The following is a 22389-nucleotide window of genomic DNA, read 5'->3' as shown; positions in this document are numbered from 1 at the left end:
GATATGTTCCAACTACGCATCTAAATGAAAGGCAGGTTGTTTTTTGCCATACGCATTTCACTTCTTTTATTTATGATGCACCTTCAGTGGCCTGTAATACATGTTTCTTTTTATACATACAATAAATATATGGTGTAGTAGTTACAATATGTTAGGATGTTCCATTTGTCATTTTGTCATTTTTTCCTCTTGTTTTTTCAGATGAGAAACAACTTTTGCAGCATAAATTTTATGAGGTTAAACTATCGTTTTGTGTTACTTACGATTTCCAGTGTTGATAACCATATCTGTGGTCCTGGAGATGTGTTCATTCAGTTCACATGCTCCAGCTGGCCGATTTCCGGCATTTTTCTTTCTTTTTTTTTCTACACACACACACACACACACACACACACACACACACACACACACAATATTTAAGATAAACACACAGCGCCAGCTGGCAACACTATGCACTGTAAACACACACATGTTGATCACAAAACAAAAAGCGCAAGTGATGCGTTGTGATAAATGTGGGTGAAAAAACGGGAATCGGCCAGCTGGAACACGGGAACCAAATGAACACATCTCCAGGACCACCTATATGGACTAACACTGGAAATCGTAAGTACCACCACACAATAATTTGACCTCACGAAATTTGTGCCACAAAATTTATCTCTAATCTGAAAAACAAGGAAATGTGACAAAATGCAAATAGTAACGAACTGTAACTACTAAATAACACATTTATTACATGTACAAAAAGAAACATGTATTACATGCCACTGAAGATGCTTCAAAAATAACAGAAGCAAAATGCATATGGCAGAAAACAAACTGCTTTTCATTTAGTTGCACAAACTGAACATACTTCCATGAATTAGGAGCTTGTTTGGCTGTTGGGAGAGAGTAATTATGGTGAAAAATTTCAAATGACAGACATCTTTCTCAAAATGCATAATATCTCACACACTTTTAAAAACTAGTTACCAGGATAAAATTTATGAATAATCTTTAGTTATCTATGTATAACACCAATGGAAGCTCGGAAAATAAAATTAACAGTGTCTTAAACCACTGCCTTTGCAGAAATGACAGTAGTGTAGTTAGACAAGGGAAAGGCAATTCACCAACACAATTCAGAGAAATCACAGAAAAACTTAAATCAAGATGAACACATGGTGATCTGTACTCCATTTCACTCACAGTACTCCTCATCTTATAGCAGCAGAGAACTTTTGATACTGCTCGGGCATTCCTTATAATTCATAATATTTGTTGTGCCACAGCTCCATCTCTCCCTGCATAAGATTTCTAAGGCTGACAGGAGACGTCACACCAGGATGACGCAAGAAGCCACAGTAAAGGCCTGTTAGATGTTTTCAAATGAGGCGCTGTAATAAGTTCATGCTGACATTATATAAACCAACCCTGGAGGGCTAAATTACTACACAGCCAGGGCTCTGTGGCTGCCAACAGAACAGAAAAGCTGACTAACTATAATGTCACGGTTACTCAACGTCAAGCCTTTTGCCTCAATCCTGTTGTGAAAAAACTGGCAAAAATGCTACTGTTTTAAAACCAAAGCAGGCCAGGCCTGCATATTTACCGCAGTCACCAAGACCAGCCAGCTACAAGAGGAGATCTACACCAGTCTACAAGCTGAAATGGGCCAACAAGCTGCCGTTCTCAGTGTCCGTCTTCACTAGTTGCAGACCTGATGTCCACGCTAAATCTGAATGCTGCCAGCTTGATGCCTTGCATCTGGTGGGTCACCTGGCTGACTAATTTCTAACCACTACTGGCCATCTACTGTGGACAGGTCAATGGTTTGAGCCTGGACCATCTAGCTGTCCAGCCATCACTGCCTGCATGGGCACACATCACTACTGTGAGCTGCCGCCATCCACACTGGGGTTTGGTTCCATAAGTTCCAGTGTTTCTTGCATCGAGCAGCATATCTGTGTCTGCCTGCACAGCTGCCAGAGTCAACACCACTGCTGCAGTGCCTACCACAATGCCTCGCTTGGGCACTGCCTGCTGCCCAGGGGGATGCCACATACTAACTGTGATAACAGGCCATTGCTGAGATGAACACGCATCACCATTTGAGTCGAAGCCCATTTTGAGGGAATTGGTCACCATCTAGTACCACTGCAAATGTTGTGTTTTGACATGTAATAAGTAAGTACATGTCATTGCTGTTTTTATGACAGTACATTGGATAGCCATCTGGTATCTGTCCACCATACCACTGCAATCACACCTTGTGTGGTGAACTGCAGGTCTTGCTGACTGCAGGCACACTCACCATAGATGTCATTCATCCCAACAACTACAAATTTCTTTACAAGAGAGCTCCATTGTTAGGCACATAATGTGCCCTTTAGGAACATGGCTGCCAAGGAGGGGAAGGAGGCCAGTGTGCACTCCACGTGCATACTGGGGGAGTCATTCCAGATGTGGAAATGGTGCTTCCAGATGCCGTGAAGAGTACAGGGTGCAGCCAACAGCGGGTGGTAGCTATATCAGTGCCAATGACGTGTCACTTTGGATTGGAGGAGATTCTCTCTGGTTTCGGGCTGCTAGCGTAAATGGTAAAGACTGTCAGTCTTGCTTGTGAGATTAAGGCAAAGCTCACCATCTGCAGCATTGTCGATAGAACCGACTGTGGTCCTATGGTGCAGAGCTGAGTGGAGCGTCTGAGTTAGAAGCTCTGGCAGTTCTATGACTGTGTAGGCTGCAGATTCCTTGACTTGGGCCATTGGGTGGTGGGTTTCCCGGTTCCGCTTAATAGGTCAGGAGTCCACTACACACAGGAAGTGGCTACATGGTTAGCAGGGCTGTGCAGAAAGCGCATACTTCAATGTGAGATGCTTTTAATAATTTCCACAATGAAACTCTGTCTCGGAATCTGGCAGAAAACCCAAAGAGATTCTGGTCATACATAAAGCACACCAGTGGCAAGATGCAATCAATACCTCCACTACACTATGACAATGGTCACTGATGACAGTGCCACTAAAGCAGAGTTATTAAACACGGTTTTCCAAAATTCCTTCACCAAAGAAGATGAAGTAAAAATTCCTGAATTCCAATCAAGAACAACTGCCAAGATGAGAAACATAGAAACAGATATCCTCGGTGTCGCAAAGCAGCTTAAATCACTTAATAAAGGCAAGGCCTCCAGTCCAGATTGTATACCAGCCAGGTTCTTTGCAGAGTATGCTGATACAATAGCTCCATAACTAGCAATTACATACAACCGCTTGCTCGCAGAAATATCCATACCTACAGACTGGAATATTGCTGAAGTCACACCAATACCCAAAAAGAGAAGTAGGAGTAATCCACTGAATTACAGGCCCATATCACTAACATCGATTTGCAGTAGAGTTTTGGAACATATACTGTGTTCGAACATAATGAAGTACCTCGAAGAAAATGATTTGTTGACACATAGTCAGGATGGATTTAGAAAATATCGTTCTTGTGAAACACAACTAGTTCTTTACACTCGTGAAATAATGAGTGCTATTGACAGGGGATGTCAAACTGATTCCATATTTTTAGATTTCCGGAAGGCTTTCGACAGTGTTCCTCACGAGCATCTTCTAACCAAACTGCGTGCCTATGGAATATCACCTCAGCTGTGCAAACAGATTTGTAATTTCCTGTCACAAGGGTCACAGTTCGTAGCAATAGATGGAAAGTCATTGAGTAAAACAGAAGTAATATCAGGCGTTCCCCAAGGAAGTGTTATAGGCCCTCTATTGTTCCTGATCTATATTTATGACATAGGAGACAATCTGAGTAGCCGTCTTAGATTGTTTGCAGATGATGCTGTCATTTACTGTTGTAAAGTCATCAGATGACCAAAACGAATTGCAAAATGATTTAGATAAGGTATCTATATAGTGCGAAAAGTGGCAATTGACCTTGAATAAAGAGAAGTGTGAAGTTATTCACATGAGTACTAAAAGAAATCCACTAAATTTTGATTATGCGATAAGTTACACAAATCTGAAGACAGTAAATTCAACTAAATACTTAGAGATTACAATTACAAATAACCTAAATTGAAATGATCACTTAGATAATGTTGTGGATAGAACTGCGATTCATTGGCAGAACACTTAGAAGGTGCAATAGATGTACTAAAAGAGTCTGCTTACACCATGCTTGTCCGCCCTATTCTGGGGTATAGTTGTGCGGTGTGGGATCCGCATCAGGTGGGACTGACAGATGACATCGAAAAAAGTTCAAAGAAGGGCAGCTCTTTTTGTATTATCGTAAAATAGGGGAGATAGTACCACAAACATGATACGTGAATTGGAGTGATAATAATTAAAACCAAGGTGTTTTTCGTTGCGATGGGATCTTCTCATGAAATGCAACCACCAGTTTTCTCCTACGACTGCAAAAACATTCTGTTGGCACCCACCTACATAGGGGAAAATGATCATCACAATAAAATAAGAGAAATCAGGGTTCACACAGAAAAATTTAAGTGCTTGTTTTTCCGGTGCGCCGTTCGAGAGAGGAATGGCAGCGAGACAGCTTGAAGGTGGTTCACTGAAACCTCTGCCAGGCACTTTACTGTGAATAGCAGACTAATCACATAGATGTAGATGAAATTATATTTCATTCTCCTCATCCCTAATTTGTAAAAGCTGTTCCTTACAGCATTCCACTTTATCATTTTATCTGCTGTCTTGATTTCATTAGAATATAGTCCTGCAACTTCACACGTCATAACTGGTACTTGATCTTAGAAATCTATAGGGTATTAATGCAACTGATAAAAGCACAGATGAATTCTCTGAAACTGTGAATTAGCACTCATAAGTGAATAAAATGGAATTCCAATAGTAAAAACTTCACAATAAAAATTCCATCTGCTGTTCATTTATTTCCCACTTACTAAAATGTAACTCATTTGTAATGATGTATAAGCACTGATACACGAACCACCACCTTCAATTCCTTACCTCATCACCCTCTTTCACAAGCCAAGCAGGAAGTTCATCCTCGCTCATCAGTCGAGGTTTGCACTGTCCACCACTGCTCATTTCTGTCTGCCTTCGCTCTGCATCCATCTTTTGAAAAAGCTCAAACTCAGATTCACCACGTGCTATCATTTGGTTGACTGTTTCATCATCTGGTACCTCATTTTCCTCCTGAGAAACAAATATCAATTGTATAATGGTTATTATCTTTATAAAATTGGCTTATTACATTTACACTCATCTATACTGAAACTTCCATGAAATTACACAAAGCAAAAGGGAAAGCCGAGTATCTCAATGGTTTTTGTCTGCTGATCTCATAAACCTCTATGGCACATATTTTACCAAATTGTGCTTTTTAAATTTAGACATCAAAAAATATGCTGTTTCACATTAAAGGCAGGGATCTATATTTTTAAAACAAATGCACAAGTTGGTGAGGCTGTAATATTTCAGATAACTTGCATAATACAGAAATAATATTGTTGTAACACAGAGCGAAAGAAAAACAAAAGCCACTACATTGAAACAATATTGTAATAATTGAGTTTGGTATAAATACACTGAAGAGCCAAAGAAACTGGTACACCTGCCTGATATTGTGTAGGACCCTGCGAGCATGCAGAAGTGCAGCAACACTATGTGGCATGGACTCAACTAAGTCCGAAGAAGTGCTGGAAGGAATTGACACCATGAATGCTGCACGGCTGTTCATAAATCTGTAGGAGTATAAGGGCATCGAGATTTCTTCTGAACAGCACATAGCAAGGCATCCCAGATATGCTCAATACTGTTCATGTCTGGGGAGTTTGGTGGATAACGGAAGTGTTTCAACTCTGAAGAGTATTCCTGGAGCCATTCTGTAGCAATTCTGGACATGTGGGGTGTCGCATTGTAACGCTGGAAATGCCCACATCCATTGGAATGCAGCACAACAGATATGAATGGATGCAGGTAATCAGACAAAATGCTTACGTATGCGACACCTGTCAGAAATGTATCTAGACCTGTCAGGCATCCATGTCACTCCAACTACACATGCCCCACGCCATTACACAGCCTCTACCAGCTAGAACAGCCCCTGCTGACATGCTGGGTCCATGGATTCATGAGGTTGTCTCCATACCCAATACATGCCCATCCGCTCAATAAAATCTGAAATGAGAGTCGTCTGACCACGCAACATGTTTCCAGTCATCAACAGTCATCAAGGGTAAGCGAGTGGGCCTTTGGCTCCGAAAGATTGTATCAATGATGTTTTGTTCGATGATTCACACGCTGACACTTGTTGATGGCCCAGCACTGAAATCTGCAGCAATTTGCAGAAGGATTGCACTTCTGTAACATTGAACGATTCTCTTCAGTTGTCATTGGTCCCATTCTTGCAAGATCTTTTTCTGGCCGCAGTGATGTCTGAGATTTAATGTTTTACAGGATTCCTGATATTCATGGTACACTTGTGAAATGGTCGTATGGGAAAACTCCCACTTCATCGCTGCCTCCGAGATGCTGTGTCACATTACTTGTGCTCTGACTATAACACCATGTTCAAACTCTCTTAAATCTTGATAACTTGCCATTGCAGCAGCCGTAACCAATCTACCAACTGCACCACACACTTGTTTTACATAGCCACTGCTGACTGCAGCGTCATATCCTACATGTTTACATATCTATGTATTTGAATACACATGCATACACCAGTTTCTTCGGCGCTTCAATGTAGTACCCTTACGAAAACACACCTAGTGGTTTAAAAACTACCTAGAATATGGAATAGTGTGGAAGAAAGATAAATCAAATCATTAAGAACAAGTAGTTATTCTGAGCTCTATATTAGCTCTAAACTTTAATCCGTGCAGCCTCTTTTTCAGTCCTATTTAAACTGGAACCATTAGCTCTTTCACTCAAAATTTTGAAATCATTCTTTAAACATTTCTCCTTGTTTCTACCATTACATCCTTTCATACTAGAAGCATTCATTCAAATTTTTAAACAACTATTGATTTTTCTTATTGAGGACACAAATACCAAGCATTTGAATTTTTTTTACTTGTGATATGAAACAAGTTCCATAAGCCAATCTGTATCTCCAGATACATCCAGTGGATCAAAGTTAAACATAAGACAATCCAATGAAACTTTCAGCACTTGCAGAATAAGCACAAAACTTTGTATGCTATACATCGTTTGGTATTCCAGGAATCTGAAATCACAACTAAGCATACACATTCCAATAAAATAATTAGTATTTGTGAGTTGTTATGATCCATCTATCTACTTTCAATAGGAGAGGTAAGCCAGCCATGTGGGTGAAGCATATTTTGCAGTGAGAGATAGTAATTGTCGTATAATATACTGAAATATATTCAGTGTTTTTAACGGAGTAGAAATAATGGTACAAAACTTCAAATGGAGAAAAGGAAACATAGTAACCATAGGTACAGAATTACTTGGGTAACAAAAAAACTGTATTATTTAAAATTACAAGTGGTTCACACAAATGCGAAACTACTGACACTATGCTTTTTAGTATCTGTAAGTGATACAAACTACTCTTCCTCAAGTTCTAATAAAGTTCTGTAGGTAAACAGCAAATCTGCTATCCCTGCAGACACAGAATAGATGGTGAACTGGAGATTTTGTGCAACAAAGCCATCAACAGAACAATACACTTCAATGAAAGTCACATCAACTGCTGAGTCACTAATGAAGTCACCATACAATTATCAGCTGAAAATACAGGATGAGATATATGAGGGCATGCACACGCACTTTAATAGCCAGATAGTTGTAGAGTTGTCTTCATTATCAGTCTTGCTCATGGACTGATACCAGGAGGCTGGAGTAGTTTCAGCTCCTTCCTCACATGATGGTAATTATGAATGCCCCCGCAACATTTCATACCAGACGAGTGTAACCCCAATGTTTGTGTAGTAGAGTAATTACGGTGTATGTATATGTGGAGACAGTGTTTGTGCAGCAATCGCTGACACAGTGTAACTGAGGCGGAATAAGGGGGAACTAGCCCACATTCGCCAAGGCAGATGGAAAACCACCTTAAAAACCATCTACAGGCTCGCCAGCACATCGGACCTCACCACTAATCTGCTGGTTTCATGGCATCATCAGCAATTTTTGCCAATAAGGAGACAGCCATGATGAACACTTGCAATGCAGAAATTAATATGAACTGTTAGCCAAAATACTTTGGCCATATGTTATGGGAATAAAAATGTACTCAGAAACTATTAATCCAATGTTTATCCAACTGAAAATAAATTCTTAAGTATTTCCCCTTCGCCTCACGCATATTTCAAAATTTATCAATTGCACACATAAATAAAGATTAGATATCTTATGTTTACCAGTGCAAAGTGTTCATTTGTCATATTACATTATCTCTTGCATCAACTAAAATTTAAATCTAATAATATGATTTCCTTTGGTTGTATTGTTGTCACTAGCATGTGGACAGAGAAAATAATAGCAGGCACCCAGAAAAATGAAGACAAAAATTCATGATAATGTTAATATTAGAACATATTTTAAATTTACTCACAGAAAATGGAACAAGATTAGAGTCAATGTTCTATTGACAGTATGGTAATTAGATTTGGAGTGGGAAAGGATGGGAAAGGAAATTGGCCAGGCCCTTTTCAAAGGATGTATCTCAGCCTTTGCCTGGACTGGTTTAGGGAAATCACGGAACACCTCAATCTGAGTGGTTGGATAGGGACTTGAAGAATTGTCGTCCTAAATGCAAGTCCAGAGGGACAACCACTGTGCCACATTGCTTTTTTTTAACTAAAAAAAAGATGTTTATTGTTTTGGAAGTTTGTCTAGATGATGAAAAATATATACGGTATGACTTATATATCTGAAAATTATCATACTGCATGTATACATTGAATGATGTACAACTCTGAATTGAATAATCATCTGACCAATTTAGATTGATTGTTCTGTACTATAACCAGGAAGTGTAATATTTTTTGGATTGTGATAGATCATGTGATGCTATACAAAGTAGTAGCAACTGGTGGTGTTGCTATTGTATTTATGGTTACTTTGCCATTGCAACTCAACGTCATCACAATAATCAATAGAAATTTTCTTCATAAAGAAGGTAACTGTGAAGAGTGGTGCCCTGGGCGGACAAGCTGGATGGAATAGCTATAGCATGCATCTGGCAGGAGAAAATTTACAGTGTTTCTTGTCACACTAGACTCCAAAAAAAGGTGTGTTTTGCTAGCTTCTCCGTGAATTCATCACAATCGAGACATACGAGTAACCACTGTTTATTTCACTCCTATGTATAATATGCATTTTTTGCTTGTGAAAATTAACACCTACAGTTCACAATTATTAAATGTTTAAACTATCACTTGCCTCATCATCTGCTTCATCTTGATGTAGTATGCTCTTCAGAAACTGCTGTCTCTCAGAACCTGTGGACTTTTGGTCAAACATCCCTGCTTGTATAACTTTCTCATCCATATTCAATTTGTAACGAGCAGCTGCTAAGATACGTTCTTCTACAGAATTAACAGTCATTAAACGTAAGACACGGACTTCATTCTTCTGACCAATTCTGTGTGCTCTGTCTTGAGCTTGCAAATCCTACAAATAACAGTTTATAAAACAACTAAATTTCAGCATTAAAAATCAGGCTTATAAAGCATTAAACTTAGTATCAATATTTAAATACAATGAAAGGTTGTAAGTTCAGTCTCTTTAATGTAGCACTTGTTACTGCCATTCATTGAACTATTGGAGAGTCTTAATAATTCCGGGTGGTTATAATTACAGTGTAGCTACACACAGGGATCCAGTGTGGTCTGATATTATTGTATGGCAGTGAAACTTGAAAAATATTCTTAAGCATTAACGCAGAACTGATTTACACTGGGAAAAAAATTAGTTCCAATTTTGCCAACCATGCACAAATTTGGTGCCATGAATGCAAGAAATGTGTATAAAGATGTTTTCACATGTAATGGATTAGGAAAAGCATGTGGGCAGAAAAAGTAAAAAAGTCAAACAAATGAAAAGGCATGATACTGATTTTATTATAAAACAATGTTTACGCAATTAGTTCCATATGAGCACTGGAGACATTGACGAGATGCTGCATCCACAATATGGTATGATCAACAGTTGCTCATAGCCGGTCAGGTGGAATCAGAGCAACGTGTTCCTGCATACTGACGTTCAGATGAAGTAGAGAACGAACATGTCCCTAGTGATGGCATTCTTTTAGATAGATAGATAGATAGATAGATAGATGTTCCATTGATCAATAGCACGGAAAAACTGTTATGATGTGGAACGTGTCAAATGCACAAGAAATGTGCACAGGAAACAAGTTCTCTTTTTCTTTTTTCTTTTTGTTTACATTATAGTGTTATACCCAAATATTTCTATTATCTATTATTATCTATCCCATTCCCTTAAACGGCACAAAATGCATATAATATATCTCCAGATTTATTTATTCATATTCAAGAATTCATCTATGGCATAGATTACATTTAGTAATTGTCAAGGAGGTATGATTTCAATGTATTTTTGAAACTATTACTGCTGTCTGTCAGATTTTATTTCATCTGGTAATTTATCAAAAAGTTTTATAGCAGCATATTTTACCTCTTTCTGTGCCAAAGATACGTTAAGTAAAGGACAGTGTGGTCTTTCTTTTATCTGGTATTGTAATCATGAATGTCGCTGTTGATTTTAAACTGGTCCATGTTGTTGAGAAAAAATTTCATTACTGACTAAATGTACTGTGAAGCAGTTGTAAGAATTCATAACCTTTTAAACAGATGCCTACAAGATGTGCGACTATGAACCCCACACATTATTCTAACCACTTTCTTTTGAGCAGTGAATACCTTTTGCCTAAGTGTTGAGTTGCCCCAGAATATTATTTTGTATGACATCAGAGAGAGGAAGTATGCAAAGTATGTTAGCTTACTAATTTCTACATCCTCAAATTGGCAATTATTCTGATTGCAAAAGTTGCTGAACCTAGTCACTTTAGGAGATCCAAAATATGAATTTTCCAATTAAGATCCTCATCTATATGTACACCCAAAAACTTAGTATGCTCTACCCTGGCTACTGACTTTTATCATGTGTTATGTTTATTGAAGCAATTATACTTTTTGTAGCAGAAAATTGGATGTAGAGTGTTTTTTCAAAGCTCAGAGCAAGCCCATTCGCAGAAAACCAATTAATAACTTTTCCAAAGACCTTATTTGTATCATTTTCTATTGGACTTTCTTTTACTGTTTTAATAATTATACATGTATCATCAGCAAACAGCGTCAGTTCAGCATCTTGTTTCACATAAGGGAGGGAGGTCATTCACATACATAAAGAACAGGAGGGGACCCATGATCAAACCTTGTGGAACACCTAATGTAATTTCACACCAGTTAGATGATGTGGCAAACTCCTTTGAATCACTTGAAGCATATAAAGAGACTTTTTGCTTCCTGTTCTGTAGATATGACTTAAACCACTCATATGCTGTTCCATTTATACCATAGAATTGTAATTTCTCTAACATAATGTCATGGTTCACAAAATCAAATTCTTTGGATAAGTCACAGAATATTCCTACTGGTGACATTTTACTATTTAAAGAATATATTATGTGGAAAGTGAAATTGTATATTGCTGTCTCAGTGGAACAGCATTTCTGAAATCTGAACTGTGATTTACTAAGTATCCCATTACTGCTGAGATGGCTAACCACTCTCGAGTACATTACATATGTAACTCAAAACATCAGCTGTAATTGCTCCACATTGTTTTAATAACTTGTTAGAGATGTCATCCACTCCAATAGAACATTTATTTCGCAAAGATTTAATAATTTTCCTTATTTCACAAGAGGTTGTTAGGTGAAACTTAATCTGACTAAAATTTTTCAAAACTGACTCTTCCATGTACTGCCTGGCTTTTTCTTTTGAACTATTCTCACCAATTTTTTCTCCTACACTTAAGAAGTGATTGTTAAATACATTGGCTACCTGTGTACTGTTGGTTAAGATGGTCTCATTCTCTTTAACAGTAATACTACCTACCCCAGGGGTTACTTTTCCTGTCTCCCTTCTAACAACATTCCATATTGATTTGATATTACTGCTGGAGTTATTAATTTCTTCTCTATAGCATACATATTTCTTGATTTCCTTACAAATTTTCTCAGTATGTTACAATAATTTTTATAGTGTAAAACTACTACTGGATCGTTACTAGTTCTTGCTGTCTCATACAGTTTTCTTTTTCTTTCTGAAGACATGTTAATGCCTGTAGTAATCCAAGATTTCTTTGAAAAGTTTGTAGTGTTACATTTAGTAATTTTCTTTGGAGAACAATGTTCAAAAAGGGATATAAATTTATCAAAAAATAATGCTGCATTTATCATTAGCATTTGGCTCATTATATACATCTTCCCAGTTTACATTTCCTAAACTTTCTCTGAAGTGATCTATAGATACCGGATTGAGCACTTTCACACTTTTACTTAATGGTTTCTCAAGTGTACACCCTGTTAGGTTTTGTAAGTTAATCAGTCGTGCATCATGGTCAGATAATCCATTTACCACAGGGAAAGCATGCGTTTGTTCTACATCCCCAGAGCCAGAAATCATACGGATTCAAATCAGATGATCTTGCAGACCATGCATCTGGAAAACCTATGGAGAAGCACTGCACCACCCACGGCACGTGCTGAATGTTTAGTTACAGCAACAGGAATCTCACCAATAAATTCAAATGAGATACAATGCCTTCCTCTTCCATGTGACAGAGCTTGTTCTCCCATGTTTTCGAATTTTTTTACCATCTTCTGTAAACCACTTAATGACATAAGGCCTCTCCTCAGACCTTTCAATCAGCAACTCTCTCCCAATGCAGGACTGCAATTGCCGTCGTTCAGATAAAACAGTTTCACTCATGTTATGACTAATCAAATGATAGTGTGGATCTCATACTGTCATACAAACTCTGTACAGCAACAGATTTGCACCTGGTGGCCAAAATTTAAACGAATTTTTTTGAACATAAATCAGTTCTGCATTAATGCATTAGCATATCTACCAAGTTTTGCTGCCACATATCTACCAAGTTTTGCTGCCACATGATAATTACAGTCCACTCTAGTCCTTCATGAGTTGCTGCACTTTAATTATAACCACTCAGTGTAATGACACTTTTCCTACCTGATGAGGATTCCAGTCAGAGTCAAAGATAACAACTGTATCTGCTGACTGTAAATTGAGGCCGAGACCACCAGCTCTAGTACTCAACAGGAAGACGAAGTAGTCTGATCCAGGATCGTTAAATTTCCGTAAAAGTTCTCCTCTATCTTCAGCCTTTGTTGTTCCATCTAGGCGTAAATAACGAAAACCTCTCCATCCCAAATAATCTTCCATAACTGTCATGAGTTGTGTCATCTGGCAAAACAGAAGGACTCTGTGGTTTGTTGCCTTCAATTTTGGCAGGATACGATCCAGAAGTTCAAATTTCCCAGAAGCTCGGCAAAGATCTGGTCTGAAATAAAAAGGAAATTAATTTATCAAGTTAGTTATTACCATGTTACATATATCATTGACACAATATTTATCAAAATGTAGAATGAATTGTTTACAGGTTACATATAATGGATAGTTACAATGGCTACATTCTCGTCTTTTAGAGATTATTAAGTAGCACAGTACCTAAATTTAATACAAAGGAACATATTAGTGTTTCACACAGCTCATATTAGAGGTAAAACACACTTAATTTTAACAACAAAAGAAAATATCTTTTGGCTTTTTGTATATCTCCTTTAATGTGCCACGTAGTGTGCCATTGCATTGTAGAATGTAAACATTTATAGTCAGTTATCCTTCTGTTATTGTCCCCAATAAAGAGAGGTTTTCTTCTATTATAAGCTTTTGGTATAAGTAGTGGCTATTTTTTTGTATTTTTATTTCTTGTGTCGGTTTAATCGGGTAGTGGCTGTAAACCACAAAGTGCTGGCAATTATGTTACGTCAGATATTACTTCTTAGGCCTCCAAGGCCTTCAGAATATCTTTTTTAGAAATTTCTGCTGCCTGTGCTATGAATACTGACTGTCAAGAGTTACATGGGTGTTTTGTTTAATGGATCATTAACCTGGATCATCTTCATTTGTGTCAATGGGTCGTTTGATTGGTTGTGGACACTGGTGCTTGTGATTTTGGGTTTTCTATATATTATGAAAACACACGTGCTGTTTACTCTTTGTATGGCAAGGTTTTAAAAAAATTTAATGTGTTGTCTGTTTGTTTCTCTTGTGAGATGGAATTCCACATGTAAATTGTTGACGTTGCCATGTAGCTGTTTTATGTGTATATATGGTTCATGAAACAGTCGCTACCTAATAGCACAGCGTTTGGCACATTAAAGGAACTATACAATAAAAGACACTGCAAACGAAGTTCATATTTGGTGCCTGAGGGTGAGTAGGAAAACAGCTGAACAGCAACAGGAACAAAAAAACCAGCAGGAACATAAACAACACTGTTTTCTGTTGTTTTATATTTGAACTAATGAGTGTTGTACACTAAAAACATGTATTGCATTTTTGTGTACATTCCTGCAAGAGAGAAACATGCAGATGAAGGCAAAAACCTCAAGAAAAACTATAAATAATCAGGCAATATAGACACACAATAATTTTCTGCGATAAAATTACAGTTAAAGATGAAGTGATTTGTTAAATTGCCTGCAAACTTCATGTAAACATCATTTCTCACAAATGATGTGAGATATCAAGGTGAAAATTTAATGAGATGGGACCTGGATGAACTGACAGAACCAGAGGTTGTAGAGAGTTTTGGGGGACAGTGTCTTGAAAGGAAAATATAAGAAGAACATCAACAAAAGCAAAACAAGAATAATTGAATGTGGTCGAATTAAGTCGGGTGATGCTGAGGGAATTAGATTCGGAAATGAGACATTTAAAGTAATAGATGAGTTTTGTTATTTGGGGAGCAAAATAACTGATGATGGTCGAAGTAGAGGGGATGTAAAATGTAGACTGGCAATGGCAAGGAAATCGTTTCTGAAGAAGAGAAATTTGTTACAATCAAGTATGGATTTAAGTGTCAGGAAGTCGTTTCTGAAAGTATTTGTATGAAGTGTAGCCATGTATGGAAGTGAAACATGGATGATAACTAGTTTAAATAAGAAGAGAATAGAAGCTTTCAAAATTTGATGCTACAGAAGAATGCTGAAGATTAGATGGGTAGATCCCATAACTAATGAGGAGGTATTGAATAGAACTGGGGAGAAGGGAAATTTGTGGCACAACTTGACTAGAAGAAGGGAGTTATTGGTAGGACATGTTCTGAGATCTCAAGGGATCTCAAATTTAGTATTGGAGGGCAGCATGGAGGGTAAAAATCGCAAAGGGAGACAAAGCGATGAATACACTAAGCAGATTCAGAAGGATGTAGGTTGCAGTAGGTACTGGGAGATGAAGGAGCTTGCATGGGACAGAGTAGCATGGAGAAACAACAAAAACAAGGTGAATTCTTCCCATCTGTTATGTTCTTCTGCACCCATAAATAACCATTTTTTTTGCTAATTTTTATCTTATTTTCAATAATATATCTATTTGCACGTAACACATGGAACTCTCAGTATCTGATTTAGACTTCATTTCACTTTAATTCATTGTTCTATTTCCATGGATGTAATCAATTTTCATTAGGGCACTCATAATTTGATAATTGATTGATGTCAGTACTACAGTCCATAAAATGCAGAACTCTATGAACTAATCAGGATATTTGAGAAAGGTGACACACAACAACAGTAAGTCTGGGAGTCACACTTTCCTGTAAGGTACTTTGAAAGATCTAAAATTAATCATCATACACAATAATTAACATTAAAGCTCCAGACTATTACCAGTTTCCATCGTCGATTTTGTCATGCACATTCTGTACACAAAAATACGTGCACCAATATCAACAAAACTCGGTAACATTAATGTTTAATAACTTTTGAGTTGTTTCTGTATCAGATGAATGAACATTTTAAGTTAACTGTGTTGTAACTTAGAAGTAGGTGTGTGATGTCACTGTCACTGGACCAAGTTATTGTTGGACATGGTGATATTCGCATTATAGAGTGACTTAACTGAACAACCACAGTGTATTTTTCTCTTATAAATTACAACAGGATAGTGTTAATTGTGAGCTGTGACTTTCTCATGGAAATGTGAACAGTTTTTTGTGTCTAACATAGAATAATAAACTTTGTCACAGAAGTATTGGTAGGTAGGTATAGGTATTGATTTGGTTCTGTCCTACACTTATTTAGACCTTCACCTTTGAGGTGATCAGAAGTTTGTGCTAATAAGGAGACATTATGAATGTTACGTTAGTAACACTACATCTGGCCCCCTATCAGGCAAGGAATTGTCCCACCATGGCACAATTAGAACATTCATGAATGAGGATTGTTGTATCCTGAAACAATTAAAAAGAACTCAAGCCGTTAAGGGTAGTGAACTCTTTATTTATAGTGGTGAAGAGACTGTTGACAAATGAACTATATTTTTGCATGGTACAAAGCAACTAAAACTGTGTTTTGAATGCAAACAAGTCAGTGGATGGACAATATTTGGGACAGTGTGAATTACACTGAATGAAAGATGGCAAGAAGCAGACACCATTACAGAGAGGACTTTGACTAATGAGAAGACAAAACTGCGGAGTCCAACAATAAACAAAACAGCCTGGTGCAGAACTAAGAATGAGGCAGCATGGGATTTGCAAGCACAAGCAGTAGCAACAAACTTCGACAGCAGCAGCAACAAACTTCGACAGCAGCAGCTACTGGCGCTGCAACAATTTGAAGGTAAAGTGTTTTGTCAGTGAATGTAATTAACTATTAACTGAAATGAGTGACAAGGAAAGAAATGACAGTGAGTTTGACAGGGACAAGAAGTAAATAATGATAATATAACGATAGTGTGTTTGAAGATAGAGAGGAGGAACTAAAATCTGTAAAGGAACATAAAGTAGCTGTTAAAAGTGAACTTTAAGATGATAGTGGAGTAAAATTAGAGGAATCTAGTTTTTGTAGTGATGCTACTGCTAGCCAAATTATGGATGAATTGTGATGGGCTTAGCCCACTGTCCACTGTAGTCTGAATGAGGAAGCAGACAGGGTAGAGTTGGTGAAACAAGTTCATGTTAAAACAGGAATCGTGAAGAAAAGCAAGGTACGCAAAGAGAAGTCTGGGACCAATGACATTAAGTCAATTACAGGGTCATTAATGGACAGTCTAAGTGTAAAACTGGGCAAACAGAACAGTAACGTCGATAATTTAAGGGCACAAATGGACTAATGTAGTAGTGACATCAAAAAAGAATTTAAAAATTGTAACAAAAACATAAAATTTGTAAAAAAAAAATTAAAAATGAAGACTGTTACAAGGATGTGAAGATAAGAGATGCAAAATTGTGTAAGTTGTGAAAAAAGGATGGGAGCTGTAGCTGATTCCTGTCAGAAGTATCAGGTAGCATTCAAGAAATTTGGTTCTGACAATAGGGATGAGCTTGAGAATTAAACTGAACACACCAAAACACATCTGGATAATAAAATACGGACAGTAAGAAGAGAACTAGGAAATAAGTGTCCAATTACTATTGAAAAGAAAATGGAAGATTTCAACGAAAATGTAGATTCCTTAATTTGTTGAAACTTATTAAGACAGTAAGGTTACAAAAAAATTATTGTGTCTACACAGCAGCTTCTTTTATCAGGTGTAGGAAGTTTAATGATTATGAATCATAGGGTAATGTACATCTTTTTGATTTTATTAGAGAGTTTAATTATTTGTACAATGAAGGCTTTCACGACCAGATGTTTCAGGTGCTGAGAATTTTTTCGCATTTTATGGCCATGGTCCACAGAACTCTTCAATCCCTGATGTTTTGTCCAATGCTACGCTGGACATCTTCGGAGGTGCTCCTGGTTGTGCTGAGTCTTGCCGACTCCAGCACAACCAGGAGCACCTCTGAAGATGTGCAACGTAGCCTTGGACAAAATGTCAGGGATTGAAGAGTTCCATGGACCACGGCCATACAACCCAAAAAAATTCTCAGCAGCTTTAATGATTTGGCTGAAAATTGGAGTTATAAAGAGTAAAGGGGTTTCTTGAAAGCACAGCTGAAGTTGCACGCTCTTGTCATTCACTGGAAGAATTTTTGAACTGCTCAGTATAAAGAACATTATAACAAGGGTTTTCAGGATTCTATGAGAAAGTGTACGCCATCAAAGAAAACAAACAGCTCAAGTGTCCTGATATATGGACAAACAGAGAAGATAGGAAACAGCTGATCAGCAAAGAATTTGAAGATACTTACAGTAACACTAGTAGTAGTACAAACAGTGGCAGAGATAGAGAATGAATAAGTAGTGATGAAGACGATGAGGAGGATGAAGCATTCAAATTTGCTACTGATTATGAAGTGAATATATTGAGCCAAGAAAGAGTAAATTGTGTTGTAACTTCTTGACAGATTAAAACTGCGTGCCAGACATAGATTCAAACTCGGGGCTTTTGCCTTTCGCGGGTAAATGCTCTACCATCTGGGCTACCTAAGCACAATTCATGACCCGTCCTCACAGCTTCAATCTCTCCAGTAACTTATTTCCCACCTTCCAAACTTCACAGAAGCTCTCCTGGACATGAAGTTTCATATCAGCACACGTTCCGCTGCAGAATGAAAATTTCATTTTAGTAAATTATGTTATTGAGAAAAGTTATAACGAGGAGAAATTAGAAAATGAAGGAGAAGTAGACAGGGAAGAGAATTATGTTCTATGTTAGTTACCTGTAATTGAGAATAGGTTTGGCAATCAGGGTGACAGGAGAAGGATTTATGACATTTGCTACATGAAGAAGGAATGGATGTAAGTAACTGATAGATATGGCAGCCTGTGATTTTGGCTAAAATTCAAGGTATTTTAACTGGAGAGTGGGAGTGAATTAAATGGAGTTTTGCAAGTGACAGTTAAAGACATAGAGTGGAAGGGGGGGGGGGGGGGGTGAGACAATGATGCATGTTTCAGGATTTAGAATTATAGGTGCTACTGAAAAGGTGTCCAAAAGTATTAAGCTAGGAGTACTACTAACTGCTGCATTGGCACCAGTGCAGCAATTAGATTGTAAATTTTTGGTGGTACCTGACATGAGCATAAATGTTATTTTAGGTAGAGTTATTGTGTAAATGGAATCTCAATATTGCTTTTTCTGCAGGAAAATTTAGTTTTTTAGTGTAATGGAAATTTGTATGAAATTAATTTTGTAGAAAAAATAGATTCAGAAGTACATGAGAAGATAGAATTTCCACTGAGATATTTACTTACTATAAGTGAAGGGATAGAAGAGTATGAGATGAGTGATAAAAGCACGGTAGATGAAGAAGTGTGTGGTCAGCACTGGTAATGTAAACGATGTTTCTGATGAGGAAGAAATGAGGATGAAGATGTGGATTAGTTTGTTGTGGAAAAAGACCAATTTGTTAGCGGAAGAGGAGATACATTAACAAAGTGTCCAAATCTATTAAGTATGAAGTCAAATGATGTTCATAATTTATTGCCTTATCAATCTTCAGTGCTAGATCCTGCTGTTGGTAATAAAGAGTTTTGTGCAGAGCTTCATTAGATGTTGGAGAAGGGACTACTACTGGGCACATTCCTTTCTACAATAGTTTTGAGAGGAACATCAGCACAAAAACTGATTAATGATTGTTAATATTTTTCCTTTCCCCTTTCTTATAACAAGGTCTGACAATGGCACATATCAATCAGTCTGAAAAATTTCGCCACATTAGCGACTGATTATATAGGTCATTGTGGATGTCACTTATTACGCTAAAAGTAATCAAAATTCCATCAACACCATGTGAGTTTACCTTTTTTTAAGAATTTTTCTAATTCTATTAATTCCAGCCAAAGATATTAGTCACTGGTAGATGTTAATGTTTTGTCAAATGACATTATATATACTGCATCTTCAGCTGGACTATATGACCCTACTCCTGCCACTACCTTTAGAAAGTAATTATTAAACATACTATCAAACTGTGAGTTACCTACCTCATTATTGTTATTCAGTTTAATTCTGATACTGACTCATACACTGATTGCTTGACCTCTCATTTAATATTTTGTACAATTTATATTGTATTACCGGCATTAATAATTACTCTAAAATATATCTGTTTCTTGACATTTTAATTATTTTTGTACACTGGGAGTAAGACAAGATCTTTACTTGTTCTGGGAACTATACAAATTACCTTTTTACATTAAAAATATATATTAACCAATCTTCTAGCCCAGGTTTTACTTTTTTATGTAACTGCTGGACAATGTTTTCAGAAAGCTATCTTTAAATTTTGACTCAAATTTATTATGAAATACCGTGAATTTCACAATAGTATCTCTCTCCACTCTACTTATTGAATATTACTCTTAAAACTTGAATCCTGGTGTCATTACCAAGCCTCATTGATCTTTATACATGTATGTCAGAACTATATTAAAATTCCAATCAACACAATCTGGAACCACAACACCCTAATTCAGTAGTTAACCTTTCCTCCAAACCTCTCTCCCAATCCGAAACCTCTGTCCTATCCTTCAGCCCCACTCCCAGATTCAACCAAACAGCCCTCGTCAAAGATTTACTGTCCTACACCTGTACTCTCTGCTGGAAATATCACTTTGCCACGAAGAAAAATGATCCTAATCCTACTCCTAATGATCCAACTCCCCAAGACACTATCCAAATTGAACCCTGCCTGGAACAGTTCCGTCCTCCGTCACAGCGGGACCCACCTCCTCTTCCTCAAAATCACTCTCTCCAAACCTTCCAAGAATTTCTTACTTCCAGCCTTGCCTCTCAATCCTTCTTAAAAAACCTTAATCCTACTCCCAACATCACCACTGCTGAAGCCCAGGCTGTCCATGATCTGAAGGCTGACCAATCCATCGTCATTCTTCCGGCGGACAAGGGTTCCACGACCGTGGTACTTGATCGTCGACAGTATGTGGCTGAGGGACTGCGTCAGCTTTCAGACAACGCTACTTACAAAGTTTGCCAAGGTAATCCCATTCCTGATGTCCAGGCGGAGCTTCAAGGAATCCTCAGAACCTTAGGCCCCCTACAAAACCTTTCACCTGACTCCATCAACCTCCTGACCCCACGAACACCCCGCACCCCTACCTTCTACCTTCTTCCTAAAATTCACAAACCCAATCACCCCGGCCGTCCCATTGTAGCTGCTTACCAAGCCCCCACAGAACGCATCTCTGCCTACGTAGATCAACACCTTCAACCCATTACATGCAGTCTCCCATCCTTCATCATCAAAGACACCAACCACTTTCTCAAATGCCTGGAATCCTTACCCAATCTGTTACCCCCGGAAACCATCCTTGTAACCATTAATGCCACTTCCTTATACACAAATATTCCGCATGTCCAGGGCCTCACTGCGATGGAGCACTTCCTCTCACGCCGATCACCTGCCACCCTACCTAAAACCTCTTTCCCCATTACCTTAGCCAGCTTCATCCTGACCCACAACTTCTTCACTTTCGAAGGCCAGACATACCAACAATTAAAGGGAACAGCCATGGGTACGAGGATGGCCCCCTCGTACACCAACCTATTCATGGGTCGCTTAGAGGAAGCCTTCTTGGTTACCCAGGCCTGCCAACCCAAAGTTTGGTACAGATTTATTGATGACATTTTCATGATCTGGACTCACAGTGAAGAACAACTCCAGAAGTTCCTCTCCAACCTCAACTCCTTTGGTTCCATCAGATTCACCTGGTCCTACTCCAAATCCCATGCCACTTTCCTTGACGTTGACCTCCACCTGTCCAATGGCCAGCTTCACACGTCCGTCCACATCAAACCCACCAATAAGCAATAGTACCTCCATTATGACACTGCCACCCATTCCACATCAAACGGTCCCTTCCCTACAGCCTAGGTCTTCGTGGCAAACGAATCTGCTCCAGTCCGGAATCCTTGAACCATTACACCAACAACCTGAAAACAGCTTTCGCATCCCGCAACTACCCTCCCGACCTGGTACAGAAGCAAATAACCAGAGCCACTTCCTCATCTCTTCAAAGCCGGAACCTCCCACAGAAGAACCTCAAAAGTGCCCCACTTGTGACAGGATACTTTCCGGGACTGGATCAGACTCTGAATGTGGCTCTCCAGCAGGGATACGACTTCCTCAAATCCTGCCCTGAAATGAGATCCATCCTTCACGAAATCCTCCCCACTCCACCAAGAGTGTCTTTCCGCCG

General features: G+C 38.2%; 1 protein-coding gene across 1 annotated transcript in view; it reads right to left on the bottom strand.

Annotated features, from left to right (window-relative positions):
- Nucleotides 1-22389, bottom strand: part of LOC126185047 (ATP-dependent helicase brm-like) — a 182337-nt gene that overhangs the window by 42771 nt on the left and 117177 nt on the right. The window contains 3 exon segments of the mRNA XM_049927801.1: nt 4953-5165; nt 9387-9617; nt 13229-13559. Coding sequence (XP_049783758.1) covers nt 4953-5165; nt 9387-9617; nt 13229-13559 — 775 coding nt within the window.

The sequence above is a fragment of the Schistocerca cancellata genome, chromosome 4, assembly GCF_023864275.1.
Source record: "Schistocerca cancellata isolate TAMUIC-IGC-003103 chromosome 4, iqSchCanc2.1, whole genome shotgun sequence".
In the NCBI taxonomy this organism is placed as follows: Eukaryota; Metazoa; Arthropoda; class Insecta; order Orthoptera; family Acrididae; genus Schistocerca; species Schistocerca cancellata.
This window is presented reverse-complemented; position numbering and strand designations above follow the sequence as displayed.